This window comes from Leptopilina heterotoma, unplaced genomic scaffold, assembly GCF_015476425.1.
Source record: "Leptopilina heterotoma isolate Lh14 unplaced genomic scaffold, ASM1547642v1 Lhet_113, whole genome shotgun sequence".
Lineage (NCBI taxonomy): Eukaryota > Metazoa > Arthropoda > Insecta > Hymenoptera > Figitidae > Leptopilina > Leptopilina heterotoma.
Window position 1 is genome coordinate 1,678,384 of NW_025110832.1, and position 19,505 is coordinate 1,697,888.

Sequence of the window (19,505 nt, forward strand, 5' to 3'; positions counted from 1 at the left end):
GATTTCAGTTTTTCATAATAAAGGTGCTCGCACAACTGCCGCTGATACATTATGCAAGAGATGCACCTAAAGCCCTTTTTCCAATAGGATACCAAGAAGATTGCGTTTCAGTGCCGTTTTTGAATTCCGTATTGCAACCATACACTCCGTATTGCGATCACCTCGACTAATAAACATCAGTTACTCTCTCTTCAAGTCAAATTTTCATTTCAATTAAGTAATAATTGTATTATTTGGGAGTGAGAATGTATATTTTTTTACTTTACCTTGCCGCTGGAGCTAAAGTCCAACGCACAATAGGTTCGCGAAGGTCATTCGTGAACGGAACGCATGAGATAGACAAGGACACAAATATATCTCTGTCCTTTCCTAACTCATGCTTTGCGTTCGCGAACGACTTTCGCGAACCTATTGTGCTTAGGCCTTTAATTTCTTTTCTTTTAGCATTATAAAATTTGTCTGTATTGCGACTGTCATATTCTGTGTTTGGAATATTTACTGTTTGAAACATAAAAATTAATTACATAACAATTTTAACCCTTTCGCGCCTCCGATACATATATATACCACTTACAAAATTAAATAAAACTCTTATAATTTTAAACCTATTAATAATCAATATAGCTTTTTCTAATCACCAACGTAACTACTATATATAAAAAAATTACAAATTACATAGTACTTTTATAATTATTAAAAAAAATAGGTAGAATTTAATAGGTGTTTAAAAAATAGCAAAATTTAATTTTTCAAAATTCGCTTAAAACTTCTTATTCGGGGGTTTTTGAGGTCGCTGATTACGAATCTATAAAGTCAGATTTAAAAAATTTTTTAAATTCAAGTTGATGGACAATTTTTTTTTAAATTTCTCATATTCGCTTGAAACTTGTTACTCTGGGGTTTTCAGGGTTTACATTTTGAATTTCAAAAATCTAACTTCAGATTCGTAATCAACGACCCTGAAAACCCCCGTGTAATAAATTTTATGCAAATTTGAGCAATTTTGAAAAAATGTTCACCATATTGGATCTACCATTTAGAATTTTGAAAATTTTGAACATCTGACTTAAGATTCGTAATCAGAGACCCTAAAAACCCCCCGAGTAACAAGTTTTAATGAAATCCACTGGCTGTATTTCCCCTGGGCACGAAAGGGTTAAAAATGTGTTATCTCTATACATTTGTACTAAAATTTGAATGTTTTACAAAAATTCTATGTATAAAAAACAAATTTTCCAAGTTAGAAAATAATAAACATAATTTAAAAAAGTGTATATTTCTATATCAAAACTGATCAAAACATGATTTCGAATCAATATTATATTCCATCATAAGTTGTAACAGCTCTGGTGGGTAATAAATAATTACAAAATTATATGAATGGATTTTTTTCTAAAATAAAATAAGATCTCACTAGAATTACAAATCCAAACAAAATAACATCGTAATATAATTTTAAAAAATTACTTTTGGTTTCGTATCGGTTTCTGTGCATTTATTTATGGCGCCTCACTGAGGGTTAAAAAAGAGAAAAAGCTTTTTTTTTATTTATTGTCACATTACTAAAATATTTTAAATAAATTTTTTGTAAGAGTTTGATTTGTTAATCTGAGTAAGCCGACGTACAAAACACTAATTTCAAGCTTCAAGCTTAGTTAAAGATGTAATCGCAATATACATATTAAACATCCATAAATTTGAACTCTTCATAATTAACGTAGTAATGTTAATAATAATTATTATTGAAGGTTAAATTACTTTCCAATACATTCATGGAAACAAATTCTTAAATTAAAATTTCTTTTTCGTAGAAAGGAGATGCATAACAACTTATTCAACGAAACTGATCTTTGCGTTATTTATCATGAAATTACATTTTAGGAACAAGCGGCTGAAAATTTTCTCAAATCTACAATTGAGAGATACTGGAGAATGTGACGAATATCAGAAGTAGAAATTCGAATTTTGTAACATTTTTTAACCATACGATACATTAACGTCGTGCTCTCATCGATGCAATTTCTTCTTCTTTCTGCTATTTCGACACTTGCCTTCAAAAAATCAGCATATATAGGAAATTTTATTTGTGAAGATTTCATTGCAGTGAGAAAATCTTCGTTATTTATGTACCCTGCAACTTTATCCATTGATTTCGTTAATACATCATAGAAAGTGAAATTCAAATTTTCATTAACTTTCGCAGTTTGCATGACAATTTTCTCCTGTTCACAATCATCTTGCCAATCAATAAGATCATTTAATTCAATTTCTTCAAGCGGAGTTAGATTACAATTTGTATTCAGCAATACTAAACGACATAATAATAATTTTAGTAATTCTATTTTAATTTTCTTCTCTACGTCATTGTCGTCATCTTCATCGTAATCATTAATAATTTCTATAAATGTATCTGAAAGATCATCAACATTTTTCGAGTAAACAATTATGGGCAATTGACACTTGGCATTTTTATAGCAAATGCATATTTTTATATCAAAACATGATTTCGAATCAATATTATATTCCATCATAAGTTGTAACAGCTCTGCTGTAGCAGATGGTGGGTAATGAGATAAACAACATTCTTCAAATATAAATGTCTCAGAATAGTTTATAAGTGCCTCTTTACTCAGATAATTAAATATGCTTCTAATAATTCCAGGACAAAAGACAGAATCACCTATAGCCGACATTAGTTCTCTTGACAATGGCTTTGAATTATTGATGGTTGATGAAACTTTTATTCTTTCAGCATAGTAAAGTAAATCCTCATTAGCTTCACTATTCGAATACTGGATTAACATGTCCGTCACTTTTACCAATCCCGCAAACACTAAAGGAGTAACAGGTATGGGATAAAACGAGCCTGAATGAACCTCCAAAGCCGCTTTCAACGGTGATTCACTGAATTTAGAGGTTATAGAGGGATCAGCACCATGATTTAAAAGAAATTTAACTACGCAGCTGGCTGAGCTGACATTGCTGCGAAATGCAGTGGTGTAAGGCGATAATCTTCAGTTTGTAAATTAACATCAGCTCCAGCTTCCAATAGCAGTTTCACTAGTCTCGGGTGCTCGAATGTTGCTGCGAGATGAAGGGGACTTATAAAATTAAACAGACTGTCAGTAACAGGATAATTAGCGTTTAGAAGAATTTTTAACATTTCTTCATTGCCCCTTTCAACGGCAATGTAAACGGCTAATTTTCTGGCGAAAGTGTCCGATTCATTTACATGGTCCGATGGTTCATTTACAATTGCCTCGACAGTTTCCAGTTGATCCATTCGAATAGCCAAATGAAGCTGCGTTTCCTTAAAACACGTTTTTGCATTAATTTTCGACAACTTTGTTACTAAATATTTCCACATGTTATGACGACCCAAAAAAATTGTATCATCAAATACGCCATTTAAATTCCGTACTTTAATACCAATATCGACTAAACATTTTATAGTATCTAAACTGCCTTTCATAATATGTGACCTGATTAAGAGTAGTTCATCTTCCTTAACTGTTGCGATACTTTTTACACCATTCATTATGAGATATTCAAGAATGTCTAAACGATCGGACGATACTGCAAGTTTAAGAGAACATTGACAATAATTGTTATCATCATTTGGAACATCGACTATGTTACATCCGTTCGCCATGAGCAGCTTTACCATTTCGAAATTACCTCTCCTAACTGCGTTACGAAGAGGTTCCATGTTAGTTAAATCGTTGTCACTTAAAACAGCACCATGTTGAAAAAGAATTTCGGCCATTTGAACGTTTCCTTTCGCCAATGAAACATCAAGCGGTGTATTGCCCTTAATATCCTTTACCCCAATAGTGGCTCCATTACTTAAAAGTGTCTTTGCTATTTCTGCATGTCCTCCTGCAGTCGCCACATGCAGCAATGTCCTTCCTCGTATCGTTTCCGTCGCCGAATATTTCTCGAGCAGAGAATGGATAAGATTCAATTCTCCATTGTGGACTGCGAGAAACAACTCATTGTAGTCAGAAGTATCGTCATAATCATTCGAACGATCCATGGCAACGAATTTAAGAATTAAATCCATGTAGACTTTACTGAAGCTTTGATAGTGATCCACAATCCCGAACAGGAGAAACAGCTTCAATTAAATATTCTGTAATAAAAATAAAAAAGTCTGTATCACTAATTTAAATAAATTCTCATTGCTTCTTCATAGAGGAAGGATTTAGTACTAAAAAGATAATGATGTGGAATTATGCCAAAACATCAGACATTTTGATTATTCTTCAGATTTTGTGATGCTTTTTTCAGCTGATCTAAACAGCGTTTTTTCTAATTTATTATTTTTTGTTTTTTTCTGGACGAAATCTTCTCATCTGTTATATATGTTTTTTACAGTCTTGAAGAGTCGTAATTAATATCACGACGAAAATGCATAGACGAATTCGAATTTTTTAAATATATGAAAATTCTTTTGTGAACAAAACACAGTTCTTATTTAATAGACCAAAGGCCACAAAAATATTATCTGAATTAAAACTATATAATAGAATTATTTAATATTTTAGAAAGATTATTTTTTTATTGTACTTAATATAATTTCAACTTTTACTTTTTTATTCAAAATATGTAATATGTATTTTTAAATTTTAACGTTTTTCTTTATAATAATAAAAACATAATACAAAAATATTTTATAAATTGAACTTATATATATAGGTGCAGTACCTATTCGGATTTTCGGTTTTCCGGACAAATTTAATTTAATTAATTAGAAATTTTCATAAAAAAAGATATTTTGTGGTTCTTTGATATTATAAATTATGTAACAATGATTGTCAATGATGTTTATTTGTAATATTCCTAAAATAAAAATCTTGAGGAGGAAATGATGTATTCATGAAATGCGTAGACAAAAATTGTTTCTTAATATTATGTATAAATAGTCATTTCTACTCGGAGAATTTTTATCCAAGAATTGAGGATATGAGAAAAACAATATTTTTTTCAGAAAAGTTCGATGTTGATATTAAAAATTTTTAAATGTTTTTGTAATGACTTCGAATAAGACTCAATATCTCAGTCTCTGCGCGTCGAAGAATTACAGAATTACATGGGTCAGAATTCGTGAAAATTTCAATAAAAATGAAAAGTATTTTTTTTAATTCGAAATATTTATTCTCTCATACATACATTCAAAATGGGCAGTGTAAAAATGTCAGAAAATACAACGGATCAAGTTTTTGTGATATTATTGTTAATTTTACTTGTTGTAGATATATTTAAAAAAAACCGAGAAACAAATAAATAAATACATAATTAAATTAGTTTCTATTATTACTAACCATGATTAATGCAATATCAACATATCGCTTTTATATACTGGACGATTTTCCGTGACGAAACATTAAACGAATGATGGCATTTTACAACGTTTGGATTACAGTAACCAAGACTTTTTAACTTTTACTTATATTTTATATAAGTATCTAATTATAATTTATAGAATATATTATTTGTAAATCAAGAGACAGTTGACAACTGGTTGACAACATTTATACCCATAAAAGTATTAATCGTGATAGAGTGGAAACTTCAGCTGTGGGAACAAAGCCTCAAATTAAGGCTTTTTTTACATGCATGTTAGCAATGCCTAAAGGTGCATTTACACCTCAGTCGAAAAAAAAAATAATATGCCGAAAATGCATTTGATTTGTCTGATTCTAAGTAAATTATCGTTAATTTATATGTAGAATGTGATAATTAACTTTGAATCAGACACAATAAATACATTTGGAAGCTATTGTAGATACAATGATAATTATGTATACTGATCAGCATAAACATTTGCGCACATTCTGTTACATCAGCGAATCATAATTTACTGGCAGATTACTGCCAGTAATTTTGGGATCCTATTGGAGAAAGGCCTTACGAATTCCTAAAAAATTAGATTTTTTATAAAATGTATAATATTATTATTAACAAATTCATATATTGTTTATGAGAATAGAGGCCTCACTGAGGATGCAACACTTTGAATTTTTTTTCAGGGACTATTTTTAATAGTAAAAAATATTTAGTATCTAATTTTTTTATAATATAATATAAGTCTTAGAAAACGGCTACCGCGGGAGTGCTTTACTCTGAAAGTTTGTAACATTTTTGCTTCTTAATATCAACAAAATAACTTGAATTTTGGAAGCTTTCGGGTCGATTAGGATTTTTAAATTCCATAATTATTTTAAAAAGTAATATTTTATTATGTTAAAGTTTAATTAATTAATATTAACGTGTCGACGAAAACAACATTGATTTAAAACTTAGTTAACGATGTAATTCCAAAATATATCCATAATTTTGTGCTTCATAATAAATGAAATAATATATTAATATAATTATTATTAAAGATTAAATTACTTTCCAATACAATCATGGGAACAAATCCTTAAAATTAAATTACTTTATCGTAGAAAGGAGATGCGTAACAAATTATTCATTAAAACGAATCATTACGTTAATTGTTTTAAAATTCAATTTTATGAACAAGCTGCTGAAAATCTTCTCAAATCTACAATTGACAGATATTTGAAAATTTGATTGATTTCAATTCTAGAAATTCGAATTTCGTGATACTTTTTAACCAAATGAAACATTAAACTAACACAACCGTTGATGAAATCTCTTCTTCTTTCGGCCATTTCGACATTTGCCTTCAAAAAATCAGCATACAGTGGAAATTTTATGTCAGAAAATTCGATAGCTTTTAAGAAATCATTGTTGCTCGCGTACATTGCAACTTTATCAATTGATTTCGTTAGTACATCATAAAAAGTAAAGTTCAGATTTTTATTAACTTTCGTCTTTTGCATGTCCACCTTCTCTTTTAAGCACTTCTCTCGCAAATCATTAAGATCAATGAATTCACATTCATTCTTATACTCAGTTAAATCACAATTCGTTTTCAACAATACTAAACGACATACTAACAATTTTAAGAAATCTATTTTACTCTTCTTTTCGACGTCATTGTCGTTATCTTCATCGTAAGTATAAAAAAGTTTAGAAATAACACTTAAAATATTTTTAACGTTTTTAGAGTAACCAGTTATGAGTAATTGGCACTTGTAATTTCTATCGGAAACGTTTATTTCTATATTGAAACAAGATTTTGTATCATTGTATTCCATCATAAGTTGTAGCAATTCTGGTGTATATTCAGATGGATCATCATCATCATTTAGAACTGACTCAGAACAACATTTAACATTTTTTTTCTTTAGATAATTAAATATGCATTCAACAATTTCAGGACGAAAAACGGAATTCCCTACGTCAGATAGTAGTCCATCAGACTTTGAATTTGAATCATTGATACTTGATAAAACTCTTATTCTAACTGCAGGTGAAAATAAACTTTCAATAGCTTTCGATTTTGAATATCGAATTAACATCTTCGTTGTTTTTACCAATCTCTCAAATGCTAATGCAGAAACAGGTACAGGATCACAAAACGGAGAAAATATCTTTATCGCCATTTTTAACGGTGATTCATCATATTTAGAGATTTTAAAGGGATCAGCACCTTTTTTAAGAAGAAACTTAACTACAGCTGGCTGCGCTGAAATTGCTGCGAAATGTAATGGGGTGAGGCCATAATCAGTTTGCAAATTAATATCAGCTCCAGCTTTCAAAAGCATTTTCACTAGTCTTGGATGTTCAAATGTTGCTGCAAGATGAAGAGGACTTATGAATTCAAACAGAGTGTCAACGGGATAACGAGCGTTTAGAAGAATTTCTAATATTTCTTCACTGCCACTTTCAACGGCAATGTAAACGGCTAATTTTCTGGCGAAAGTGTCCGATTCATGTTCGTCTGATGGTTCACTTACAATTGCCTTGACAGTTTCCAGTTGGCCCATTCGAATAGCCAAATGAAGCTGCGTTTCTTGAAAATACGTATTTGCACTAATTTTCGACAACCTTGTTACTAAATATTTCCACATGTCATGACGACCCGAATAAAATGTAGCATTAAATACTTCATCTAAATTCATTGCTTTAATACCAATATCGACTAGAAATGTTAAAGTCTCCAAACCGCCTTGAAAAATAAGTGATCTAAATAAGCCTAGTTTATCTTCCTGAACTGTTGCGATGCTTTTTACACCATTCTTCACGAGATATTCAAGAATGTCCAAACGACCAGATGATACTGCAAGTTTAAGAGAAGAACCATATTCACTTGGAATGTCGACTGTGTTACATCCGTTCACCATAAGCAGTTTTACCATTTCAAAATTTCCTTCCTCAACTGCGTCACGAAGAGGTCTCATATATGTCAAATCGTTGTTACTCAAAACTGCACCATGTTTAAAAAGAATTTCAGCCATTTGAACGTTTTCCTTCGCCAGTGCAACATCAAGTGGCGTTTTTCCATTATTATTTTTTACTCCAATAGAAGCGTCATTATCTAAAAGTGTCTTTGCGAATTCAGGGCGATTATACAAAGCTGCATAGTGAAGTGGTCTTTCACCATTGAGATTTCTTGCGTTCAAGTTACTATCTTTTAAAAGAAGATTGAACAACTCAGGCTGGTTTTCCCTTATCGCCAAATGCAGAGGTGTATTTTCTCTTCCGTCTCGGTTAGTGATGAACAGTTTTGCGATCTCTGCATGTCCTCTTGCAGTCGCTACATGCAGCAATGTCCTTCCACGAATTGTTTCCGTCGCCGAATACTTTTTTAGCAGAGAATGAACAAGGTTTAAGTCTCCATTGTGGACTGCGAGAAACAATTCATTGTATTCAGAAGTATCGTTGTAATCATTCGAACGATCCATGGCAACGAATGAAAGAAAAAATTACTTCGAAAGTAATCTACAATCTCGAATAGGTAGAATTCATCCAATTAAATATTCTGTAACAAAAATAAGAGAGTTTACATTATACTTATACTGAAATATGTATATTCTAATTATTCTTGTTAACACTCTACATGCGTATACATCAATCAGAAAATGAATAAATTTTCTAAAGCTAGATTCCCTGTTCAAAAACTTTTATTATCTATACATCTATGTATAGATTAAATTACCATAGATGTGATTTATGAAAACAAAATTTTGCTATTTTTTGAACCCATCATATGAGATGCAACCCTTTAAAAAATATATTAATAATTTTAAAACACACTCAATAATAGGAAATTATTGGAAATTACAGGAAAAGAATTTACTCAAAAAGAAAAAAACAAGTTTAACCCTCAGCCTACGCTGACTTATCCCCACTCTAGCGCTTTTGAATGTAATTTCCGCATAGTTCCCACCAGGCAACCGAATTGTCGTTTTTTGTCGATAACAGTCACTCATTGCGTATAGGCATAAGGATAAAGTATCAAAAATATAAAGAAATAATTTTTTATTTAATATCATATAATTTAAATATTTTAAACAAACTTTTAATAAACGTTTGATTTGTTAATGTTACAGTGACGAAGTAAAAAACATTGTTTTAAAGCTTAAAGCTTAGTTAACGGTGTAATCGCAATATATACATCCATAAATTTGAACTTTATAGTTAACGTAATAATATGAATAATTATTATTACAGATTAAATTACTTTTTAATACATTAATGGAAACGAATCTTTAAATAAAAGTTTCATATTCACAGATGGAAAATGCATAACAAATTATAAAAAAAAATATTTTCGTTAATTATGTATTAAAATCACATTTTAGGAACAAGCTGCTGAAAATCTTTGCAAATCTATAATTGTCAGATACTGAAAAATATGACAGGTATAAAAATTAGATATTTGAATTTTGTAACATTTTTTAACCACGCGATACAATAATCTAGAGCACTCGTTGATAAAATTTCTTCTTTTTTCTGACATTTCGACATTTTCCTTCAAAAAATCAGCGTATACCGGAAATTTCACGTGACAAGATTTAATTGCTTTAAGAAAATCTTTGTTGCCTGCATACATTAGAAGATCATTAGCTGATTTCGTTGAAACATCATAGAATGTGACGTTCAGATTTTTACTAACTTTTGTTCTTTGCATGACCCTTTTCTCCTTTACACACTTCTCTCGCCAATCATTAAAATTATTCTTTAAACAAAATGCAATCAAGGGTGGATAACAATTATTAGTCAACAATACTAAACGCGCTACTATTAATTTTATAAAATCTGGTTTTCCCTCCATGTCAGCCTTTTCGTATTGACCTTCCTTCATATGCCAGACAATTGCATTTGCAGTATTTAAAAGATCATCAATGTTTCTAGAGTAACCGGTTAGGAGCAATTGGCACTTGTAATTGTTCTCCCGATCCCTCACTCTCATATCAATACATGAGGTGCAATCATTATATTCTATCAGAAGGTGTAACAATTCTGGTGTATGTCCTATTGGAAACGAATCATCTAAAGCTGCGTCAGAAGAACTTATAACTAATTGATCACTTAGATAATTAAATAGGCACCTAACGATTCCTGGACGAAATTCAGAATCATCTTCGCCCGTTGTCAGTTCATTTGACTCTGTATTTGAATTCTTGATTCTTAGCACTCTTATTCCGACTGCTTCTGGAACTAAGCTTTTAATCTCTTCAGGTTCTGAATACCGAATTAGCGACTCCGTCACTTTTACCAAACCGTCAAACACTAATGGAGAAGTAGGTCTGCAAGAAAACGAGGGTGAATATAACTTCAAAGCCATTTCTAATGGTGCTCCGCTGAACGTCCAGGCTATGGAGGGATCAGCACCATTTTCAAGGAGGCATTTCACTGCTGCTGGTTGCCCTGCACAAGCTGCGAAGTGCAATGGCGTGAGACCTTTCTCATTTTGCAGATTAACATCAGCTCCAGCTTCCAAGAGCAGTTTCACTAATTTCGTGTCCTCGACTGTAGCTGCAATGTGCAGAGGACTTCCAATGCTAAACACACTATCAATAGGATATGAGGCGTTTAAAAGAACTTCTAATATTTTAGCGTTGCCACTTTCAGCAGCAATGTAAACGGCCAATTTCTTGTCGAAACGGCTCAATTTATATTCATTTGAAGCTTCGTTTACAATTGCTTTAACAGTTTCCACTTGGCCCATTCGAATTGAAAAATGAAGCTGCTTCTCTTTAAAAAAGGTGTTTGCATTAATCTTTGAGAAACATGTCAATATATATCGCCATATATCATGGAAATGCCAAATAATTGGACTGTAAAATATGACATCTGCCTCTTCCGTCTTAAAACCAAGATCGACTAAACATTTTAAAGTATTTACACAACCACCTCCAATTCTAGTAATTAAGTTAAATAAGCGTAAGTCATCCTTATTGACTGTTGAACTGCTTTTTATGTCGTTCTCCATTAGATATTTTAAAATGTCCAGACGACCGGACGATACTGCAAGTTTAAGAGAAGATTCTGAAAGAATGACACAATCATTTGTATAAATTCATTTGTATAAATAAATTATTATTATATGTAAATATACCCAAAATAATAGATAAAATGATTTTAAAATTTATTTATGAAATGTCAAGTCACCACATTTTATTCACATTTTTCTAAAAAGTTTGTAAATATTAAAAAGTTTATTACTACTTAATCTTAAGTACTATTATATTATGTGCTGCCTTTTTAGTTTTATAATATAGAAATATATAATAAATTTTATCTGTAATATTGAGTCTTTCATGAGTTTCGGTAATTTTCATCACTTGATGAATTTCTCATCAGGTGCAAAACGGAAAAAATCAATTTTTCTTTCAAATACTTTTTATGTATGCTAAGAATTCGTTTAAATGACATTCTGTTCAATAAAAATTCTAGCAAATGAAAATATCAATATAGATTAAAATTCGACGTAATGAAAATTTTGCCAAATAAAATTTTTATTATGAACACATTTTGTATTACAGAAATTAATTTAAATGAAAATTATAGTAAATTAAAATTCGCTGAAAGAAATTTCGGTTAAAGAATACTTCTAACATAAAATTCTGTCTATTAAATAGGTATAATAAAAGAAATATTACGGAAGATGACTGTATTAAGTAAATAAACAAAATTAATTTCATTTAGTTATTAATTCTTTCACTAGAATTCATCTGATTCATTTCAATTCTTAGCCAAAATTGTACAGATTTTAATTCCGATTGGTTTTTTTACGACGCAAATATTATTAACACTTCATTCTCTTAAAAAGGAATTAAAGTGCATTAAAATGACTTTAATTGAATCCGAAAATTATGATGTTTTTAATCCACATAAATGTCGTTTCTTAAATTTTGTGGAGTCATTATATTTTAATAATTGACCTCTTCTTACCGTAAATTCCGATCAACACATATACCGTCAGAGATTCACTAGTTTATCACTCTGTCTGGTCAGGAATCATTTCTTTTTCTTAAATGACTTTCGTGGAGGGTGGACAAAAAGTTTAAACTTTGTTATAAATAGTTAATCCATAAAACAATTACTTATGTTCTCATACATACACTCAAAATGTGTAACGTATAAAAATGTCAAAAAAAAGATATAATGCTTTTGTGATATTGTTAACTATAATAAATACTAACCATATGCATGCAATATCAACATATCGCTTTTATATTTAAACTCGACGATTTTCTGTGACAAAACAAACATTAAATTAACGATGGCATTTTACAATGTTTCGATTACAGAAAACAAGACTTTTAAACTTGTACTTATTTTATATAAATATTTATTTACAATTTATAGAATTTGATTTGTGAATACAGAGCTGTCACTGTCAGTCCAAAAAATTTATAACGTTTATAACCATAAAAGTATTAAACCCAATAGAATGGAAACTTCAGCTGTAGGAACAGAGGGAACAGAGCATCGAAATAAGGCTGCGTTCACACTGTACAAGCATGTCAAGTCAACAATGCCTTTAAGGCAGGGTTGGGCGCGTAAAATACCTCAGGTAAATTACGTGGTTTTTTACGGTAAAATACAAGGTAAATTACTGGAACATAACCTCCAAACTGTCAAACTAATTATTTAAAATTTAAATAAACCGATGAACAAAGGTGGCAGGCATCGTTATATATCATTATACCCAACATTCTTTAATATTTTCTTGCAAATTAAAGAAGAATCCGACAAACAATCGGATATAATATAATTTTTTGTCAATAATAAACGATTTAAGTAACATAACCTAAAATTTAACAAATGTTTCTTATTGAGATCTGAAAAATTTGTCTTCTTATTTTAAATTACGAAATTATGACATTGGAATAACTTTTATTTATTAACTGTACATCAGATTCTTCCTAAATGTAAGGTGATTCGTGATTTTGTTTAATTTTATGTTTCTGCAACATTGTTGACAACAAAATGTGAGGTTATAAACGATTTCATTTGAACCAGGTAATTTCAATGGAGTTGAAGAAAGCCGGTTTTTCTCAAAAATATCGTTTTTTCTTGCCTTAGACAATGTGTAATAAAACACTTTTTTGTAATAAAAGGTTTTTAAATCTTAAATAATTACAGTGTTATTTATTAAAAACATAAAAAAAATAGGACGTCAAACGGTCAAATTAAAAATAATAATAAGTCCGCCATATTGAACGTGTAATTTACAGTATTTTACAGTTTATTACGTAAAATACCTCGTTTGAGGTATTTTACGTAGAAAACCTAAAGTGACGCGTCACTTCCCATCACTGCTTTAAGGTGTATTTACACCTCTGTCGTCTTCTAATTACTTGGTATTTTTCAATGAGGGTGCAGTCCCATGCTGAGCAGAAAACAGAATGCAAAGCAGAATTTCATGAGTGCAAGAGAAATAATCAGATATCACTGTCCTTTCCACTCTCACGAAATTCTGCTTTGCATTATGTTTTCTGCTAATCATGGGACTATACCCTGAACCTAATTTTTTCAGATTTTCCAAATTAAATTTTTGAATTTGTCATCTTTTTTTTAAAATAAATTTTTAAGTACTTATCAGTGCATATTTATTGTTCTTTAGTTGCTAAAAATTTCAAAATACTTTCAATGCAAAACCTTTTAAAAAATTATAAAAATTTGAACGTGTTCCGAAATTCAATATTTAAAATTTTTGAATAATATTATTCAAAACTTTAAATTTTTAAGAATGGTAACAAATTAATAATTTTTGTATTTTAATATTATTATACATTTACAGCAATTATAGAATTTCAAAGATTTGGTAAGAATTCAATTTTTTTTTCAAAAATAAATTTCGCAGAAAGAATTCAATTATTTTCAAAAATTTTGATATTCAATTATTTAGATGAATTCAGTTACTTTTAATACAATTTAAATTGAATTCTTCGAAAGAATTTGGTTAATTTCAAAAATACAATTTCTCAAAACAAAATTATTAATTTCAAAAAATTTTAATAAAAATTGAATTTAATTATTTTTAGTACAATTTTAATCAAATTCCTTGAAGGAACTTAATGATAAAAAAAATGATTTTGGATTTCTACAAATTTTATTATTATTTTCTATTCTAGACATGAGTTTCACAAATTAATTCAATTATTTTTAATAAAATTTTAATAAAATTTCTCAAAAGAATTCAATTATTTAAAAAATATCGAAATTAATTAATTTCAATATATTTTTAATTGGATTTCTTGCAAGAATTATATATATTTTAAAAGTTTTAATATATGAAATTTTTCGAAACAAAATTCTTTAAAGAATTTAATTTTTTTTTTGAAAACATTCGTTGCATTCTTTGAGAGAATTTGATTAATTTCAAAAGTTCTTTTTATAAAATTATTTGAAACAATTCAATTCTTTTAAATAAATTTAATAAAATTGTATGTAAGAATTATATTGTTTCAGATTCGAAATTATAAATGTTAAAAAATAAGAATCACATTCTTTTAAGAAAAGTGTCATCTTTTAAATTTTATCTGTTTATTATTTTTTGCATTTGAAATATTGTGTTTTGTTACTTTTAACAATAAAAAAAAATTAAAAAATTAGATTTGTAAAAATTGCTAAAAAAGTCTAAATTTAAAGGTTCTTTTAATTTGCTACTTTAAATTTATGATAATAAGTTTAAAATTTCTGAAAACTGAAAAATGACGTTGTTATAAAAAATTTTATTAGTTTCGTAACCCGAAATTAGAGAGATATTGGGAATTACAGGAAAAAAAATTACTGACAAATAGAAAATAATATGTATTAAATTTTCATATTTTATGAAACGTAGAATTATTTACAGATTTTCACAGTTTATAAGAACAAACACCTCTCTGAGGCTTACCGCAAGAAAAAAAGAATTTTGGTTTGTCACATTGCTAAAATTTTTTAAACAAACTTTCTAATAAGCGATTAGTTCGTTAACATTAATGTATCGACAACTAAAATATTGTTTCAAAGCTCAAAGCTTAGTTGTCTGTGTAATCGTAATTTATGTCCATAAATTTGAACTCGACAATCAACTTAAATTGAATAATTATTATTAAAGTTTAAATAACTATTCAGTACATTCTTGGGAACAAAAGTTTCAACTTCTTTTGATTTTGTACATTCTGAAGACATTCTTCTGTATATTCTTCATCGTGGAAGAAAGACGCTTAACAAATTATACATAAAAAATATTTCCGTTAATTCGGTATAAAAATTACATTTTAGGAACAAACTGCTGAAAATCTCCGCAAATCTATAATAGAGAGATACTGAAAAATATGTCCGATATCAGCTCGAGAAATTCGAATTTTGTGACATTTTTTAACCAAACTAAACATTAAGGTAGTGCACTCGTTGATGAACTCTTTTCTTTTCTCTGCAACTTCGACACTTGTCTTCAAGAAATCAGCGTAGATCGGAAATTTTTTATCAGAAGATTCGATTGCTTTTAAAAAGTCACAGTTGCTCGCGTACATTGCAACTTTATTTGTTGATTTCGTTAATACGTCGTAGAAAGTAACGATCATATTTTCATTAATTCTTGCCTTTTGCATGCCCACCTTCTCTTTCACGCACTTTTCTCGCAAATCATTGACATCATTGTCCAGACAATATTTCAAGACACCAGGATGACCGTCTTCGGTCAACAATACCAAACGCGCTACAATCAACTCTACCAATTCTGTTCTATCCTTTTTGTCGCAGTAGTCATCATGAAATATATCGTTAACTTTATTGATACTCAAAAGATTATCAATGTTTTTAGAGTAACTAACCATAAGCAATTTGCACTTGTAACTTACATCCGCATCTTTTATTTCGATAGTACAACATGATTTAGAATCATTATAATCCATCATAAGTTGCAGCAATTCAGGTGTGAAACCAAATTGAAACTCATTCAAGATCGTCTCAGAATTAATTTTCAATGATTCATCACTTAGATAACTAGACATACATTTTACAATTTCAGGACGAAATTCAGAATAATCGGGCCATGTTACTTTATTTGTCTCTTGATTTAAATTGTTGATGTTTAGCACCCTTATTGTAACTGCCGCTAAATATAACCTATCGATTTCTTCAACATTCGTAGAGGTAGTTAACATTTTCGTAATTTTTATCAGTCTCTCAAACATAGCAACAGGAATGTTTCTAGAAGGTAAATTTGTCGCAAACATGGCTACAGCTAATCCAAATGGTGAATCTCCATAGCACTCACAAGTTTTACAAGCATCAGCACCATTTTCTAGGAGGAACTTCACGACAGCTGGTTGCACCGACATTGCTGCGAAATGTAGCGGAGTGAGACCATCTTCAGTTTGCAGATTAACGTCAGCTCCTGCTTTCAGGAGTAACTTTACTAATCTCGGGTGCTCAAAAGTAGCTGCAACGTGAAGAGGACTTATGAATTTAAACACACTGTCAACGGGACAACCAGCGTTTAAAAGTATTTCTAATATTTCTTCGTTCCCAGTTTCGGCAGCAATGTAAACGGCCAATTTTCTATTGAAAGGAATGAATCGATACAGTGGGATTTTAAGTTCCTTGACAATTGCTTTAATAGTTTCCACTTGGTTCATTCGCACTGAAAAATGAAGCTGCTTCTCTCTAAAATATGTTGTTGCATTAATTTTCGACAGATGTTTTAATAAATATTGCCAAGTTTCGTAGCGTCTATTCTTAATTATGTCAAAAAAGGTATTATTCACTGTTTCTGTCTTCAAACCCACGTCTACTAAATATTTTAAAACATCTAAGCGCTTCATCTCTATACTTGTTTTAAACAAGTGGAGTTCATCTTTATTAATCGTTTCACTACCTTTCTCGCCATTCTTTATGAGATATTGGAAAATTTCCAAATTACCACAAGATACTGCAAGTTTAAGAGCAGAACCATCGAATGTTGGAATATCGACTGTGTTACATCCGTTCGCCATGAGCAGCTTTACCATTTCGAAATTCCCTTCCTTAACTGCGGAACGAAGAGGTCCCATGTATGTCAAATCGTTGGCACTCAAAACTGCATCGTGTTTAAAAAGAATTTCAGCCATTTGAACGTTTTCCTTCGCCAATGCAACATAAAGTGGCGTTTTTCCCTCTTTATCTTTTACCTCAATAGAGGCGCCATTGTCTAGAAGTGTCTTTGCAAAATCAGGACGATTAAATAAAGCTGCATAGTGAAGAGGTCTTTCATCCCGAAGATTTTTCGCGTTCAAGTTAGTCTCCTCTAAAAGAAGATTGAAAACCTGAGGTTGGTTTCTCATTATCGCTAGATGTAGAGGTGTGTTCCCTATTTCGTCCCGCTTGGTGGTGAGCAGTGTAGCTATCTCCGCATGTCCTCCTGCAGCCGCCACATGCAGCAACGTCCTGCCACGAATTGTTTCCGTCGCCGAATATTTCTCGAGCAGAGAATGGATAAGATTCAATTCTCCATTGTGGACTGCGAGAAACAATTCATTGTAGTCAGAAGTATCGTCGTAATTATTTGAACTATCCATGACAACAAATTGAAGAATTAGGTCCGAGTACAATTTACTGAAGCTTTGATAGTGATCCACAATCCCGAACAGGAGAAACAGCTTCAATTAAATATTCTGTAATAAAAATAAAAAAGTCTGTATCACTTATTTAAATAAATTCTTATTGCTTCTTCATAGAAAAAGGATTTTGGTATTACTAATTAAATTAAAATTTAATTACCTAATTAATTATTTTAAACACTTAATTAAGGGTCCAATATGTAATAAATAATTTTTAATCGTATACAAAAAAGAAAATATAAAATAGCAATGAAATACTTATTTTTTTGAATATGATTTATTCATTTAATTAAAACTAAATAATAGAATTATTTAATATTTTAGAAAGATTATTTTTTTATTATAATTAATTTAATAATTTCAACTTTTACTTTTTTATTCAAAATATGTATAGGTATTTTTAAATTTTAACGTTTTTCTTCATAATAATAAAAACATAATATAAAAATATTTTATAAATTGAACTTAAATATATAGGTACAGTACCTATTCGGATTTTTGATTATCCGGACAAATTTAATTTAATTAATTAGAAATTTTCATAAAAAAAATATATTTTGTGGTTCTTTGATATTATAAATTATGTAACAATGATTGTCAATGATGTTTATTTGTAATATTCCTAACAAAAATTGTTTCTTAATATTATGTATAAATAGTAATTTCTACTCGTAAAATTTTTATTCAAGAATTGAGGCTATGAGAAAAACTTTATATTTTTTTCAGAAAAGTTCGATGTTCATGTTAAAAATTTTGAAATGTTTTTGTAATGACTTCGAATAAGACTCAATATCTCAGACTCTGAGCGTCGAAGAATTACAGAATTATATGGGTCAGAATTCGTGAAATTTTCAAGAAAAATGAAGAGTATTTTTTTTAATTCGAAATATTTATTCCCATACATGCATAGATTCAAGTTCAAGGTTCAAGTTTTTGTGATATTGTTAAATTTTACTTGTCGATATATTTAAAAAAAAACAGAAAAGCAAATAAATAAATACGCATAATATTTAAATTAATTTCAATTAATACTAACCACGATTAATGCAATATCAACATATCGCTTTCATAAACTCGACGATTTTTCGTGACGAAATATTAAACTAATGATGGCATTTTACAACGTTTGGATTACAGTAACCAAGACTTTTTAACTTTTACTTATATTTTATATAATATATACCTATAATTATAATTACAATTTATTGAATATTATTTGTAAATCAAGACACAGTTAACAACATTTATAAACATAAAAGTATTAATTGCAATAGAGTGAAAACTTCGGCTGTGAAACAAAGCCTCAAAATAATGCTGTTTTTACAAGCATGTAAACTAATGGTACGGTCTTAGATAAATATACTAGATGCGGCGAGGGTCGATGGTGGGGACTACCGATATATATAGCATACTAAATTATCAGTGTATGTTAGTGCTGCCCTCTTCAACTTTTCGCCGTTTCCAAGGATACCGCTTGGAAATCGCGTTTTTTGAGTCGTGAAAGGCTAGAATTTCATTTCTCGCCAATATCACTACTTTTTTTTTTTG

The 19,505-nt window shown here is 29.7% G+C and overlaps 1 protein-coding gene across 1 annotated transcript; it reads right to left on the bottom strand.

Moving 5' to 3' along the window:
- Positions 1 to 1,305: 1,305 nt before the first annotated feature.
- On the bottom strand, positions 1,306 to 19,210 carry LOC122505101. Its single transcript, XM_043616555.1, has 8 exons — positions 18,994 to 19,210; positions 15,648 to 18,011; positions 12,567 to 12,618; positions 9,724 to 11,409; positions 7,085 to 8,761; positions 6,645 to 6,964; positions 3,117 to 4,117; positions 1,306 to 3,012 (listed from the first exon to the last, which is right to left on the bottom strand). Exons 2-8 carry the CDS (start codon positions 17,913 to 17,915, stop codon positions 1,878 to 1,880), a joined length of 8,139 nt encoding a protein of 2,712 aa, XP_043472490.1. The 5' UTR covers positions 17,916 to 18,011; positions 18,994 to 19,210; the 3' UTR covers positions 1,306 to 1,877.
- Between the last annotated feature and the right edge of the window lie 295 nt (positions 19,211 to 19,505).

Excerpts from the sequence above, each read along its gene's own strand:
- LOC122505101 (XM_043616555.1), bottom strand. The coding sequence starts at position 17,915 with ATGGATAGTTCAAATAATTACGACGATACTTCTGACTACAATGAATTG. Across the intron at positions 8,762-9,723 it reads GCAAAGATTTTCAGCAGCTT|TCCACAATGGAGACTTAAAC; the intron begins GTTCCTAAAATG and ends TGTTTCTCGCAG. Across the intron at positions 3,013-3,116 it reads TATCCTGTTACTGACAGTCT|ATTATCGCCTTACACCACTG; the intron begins GTTTAATTTTAT and ends TACAAACTGAAG.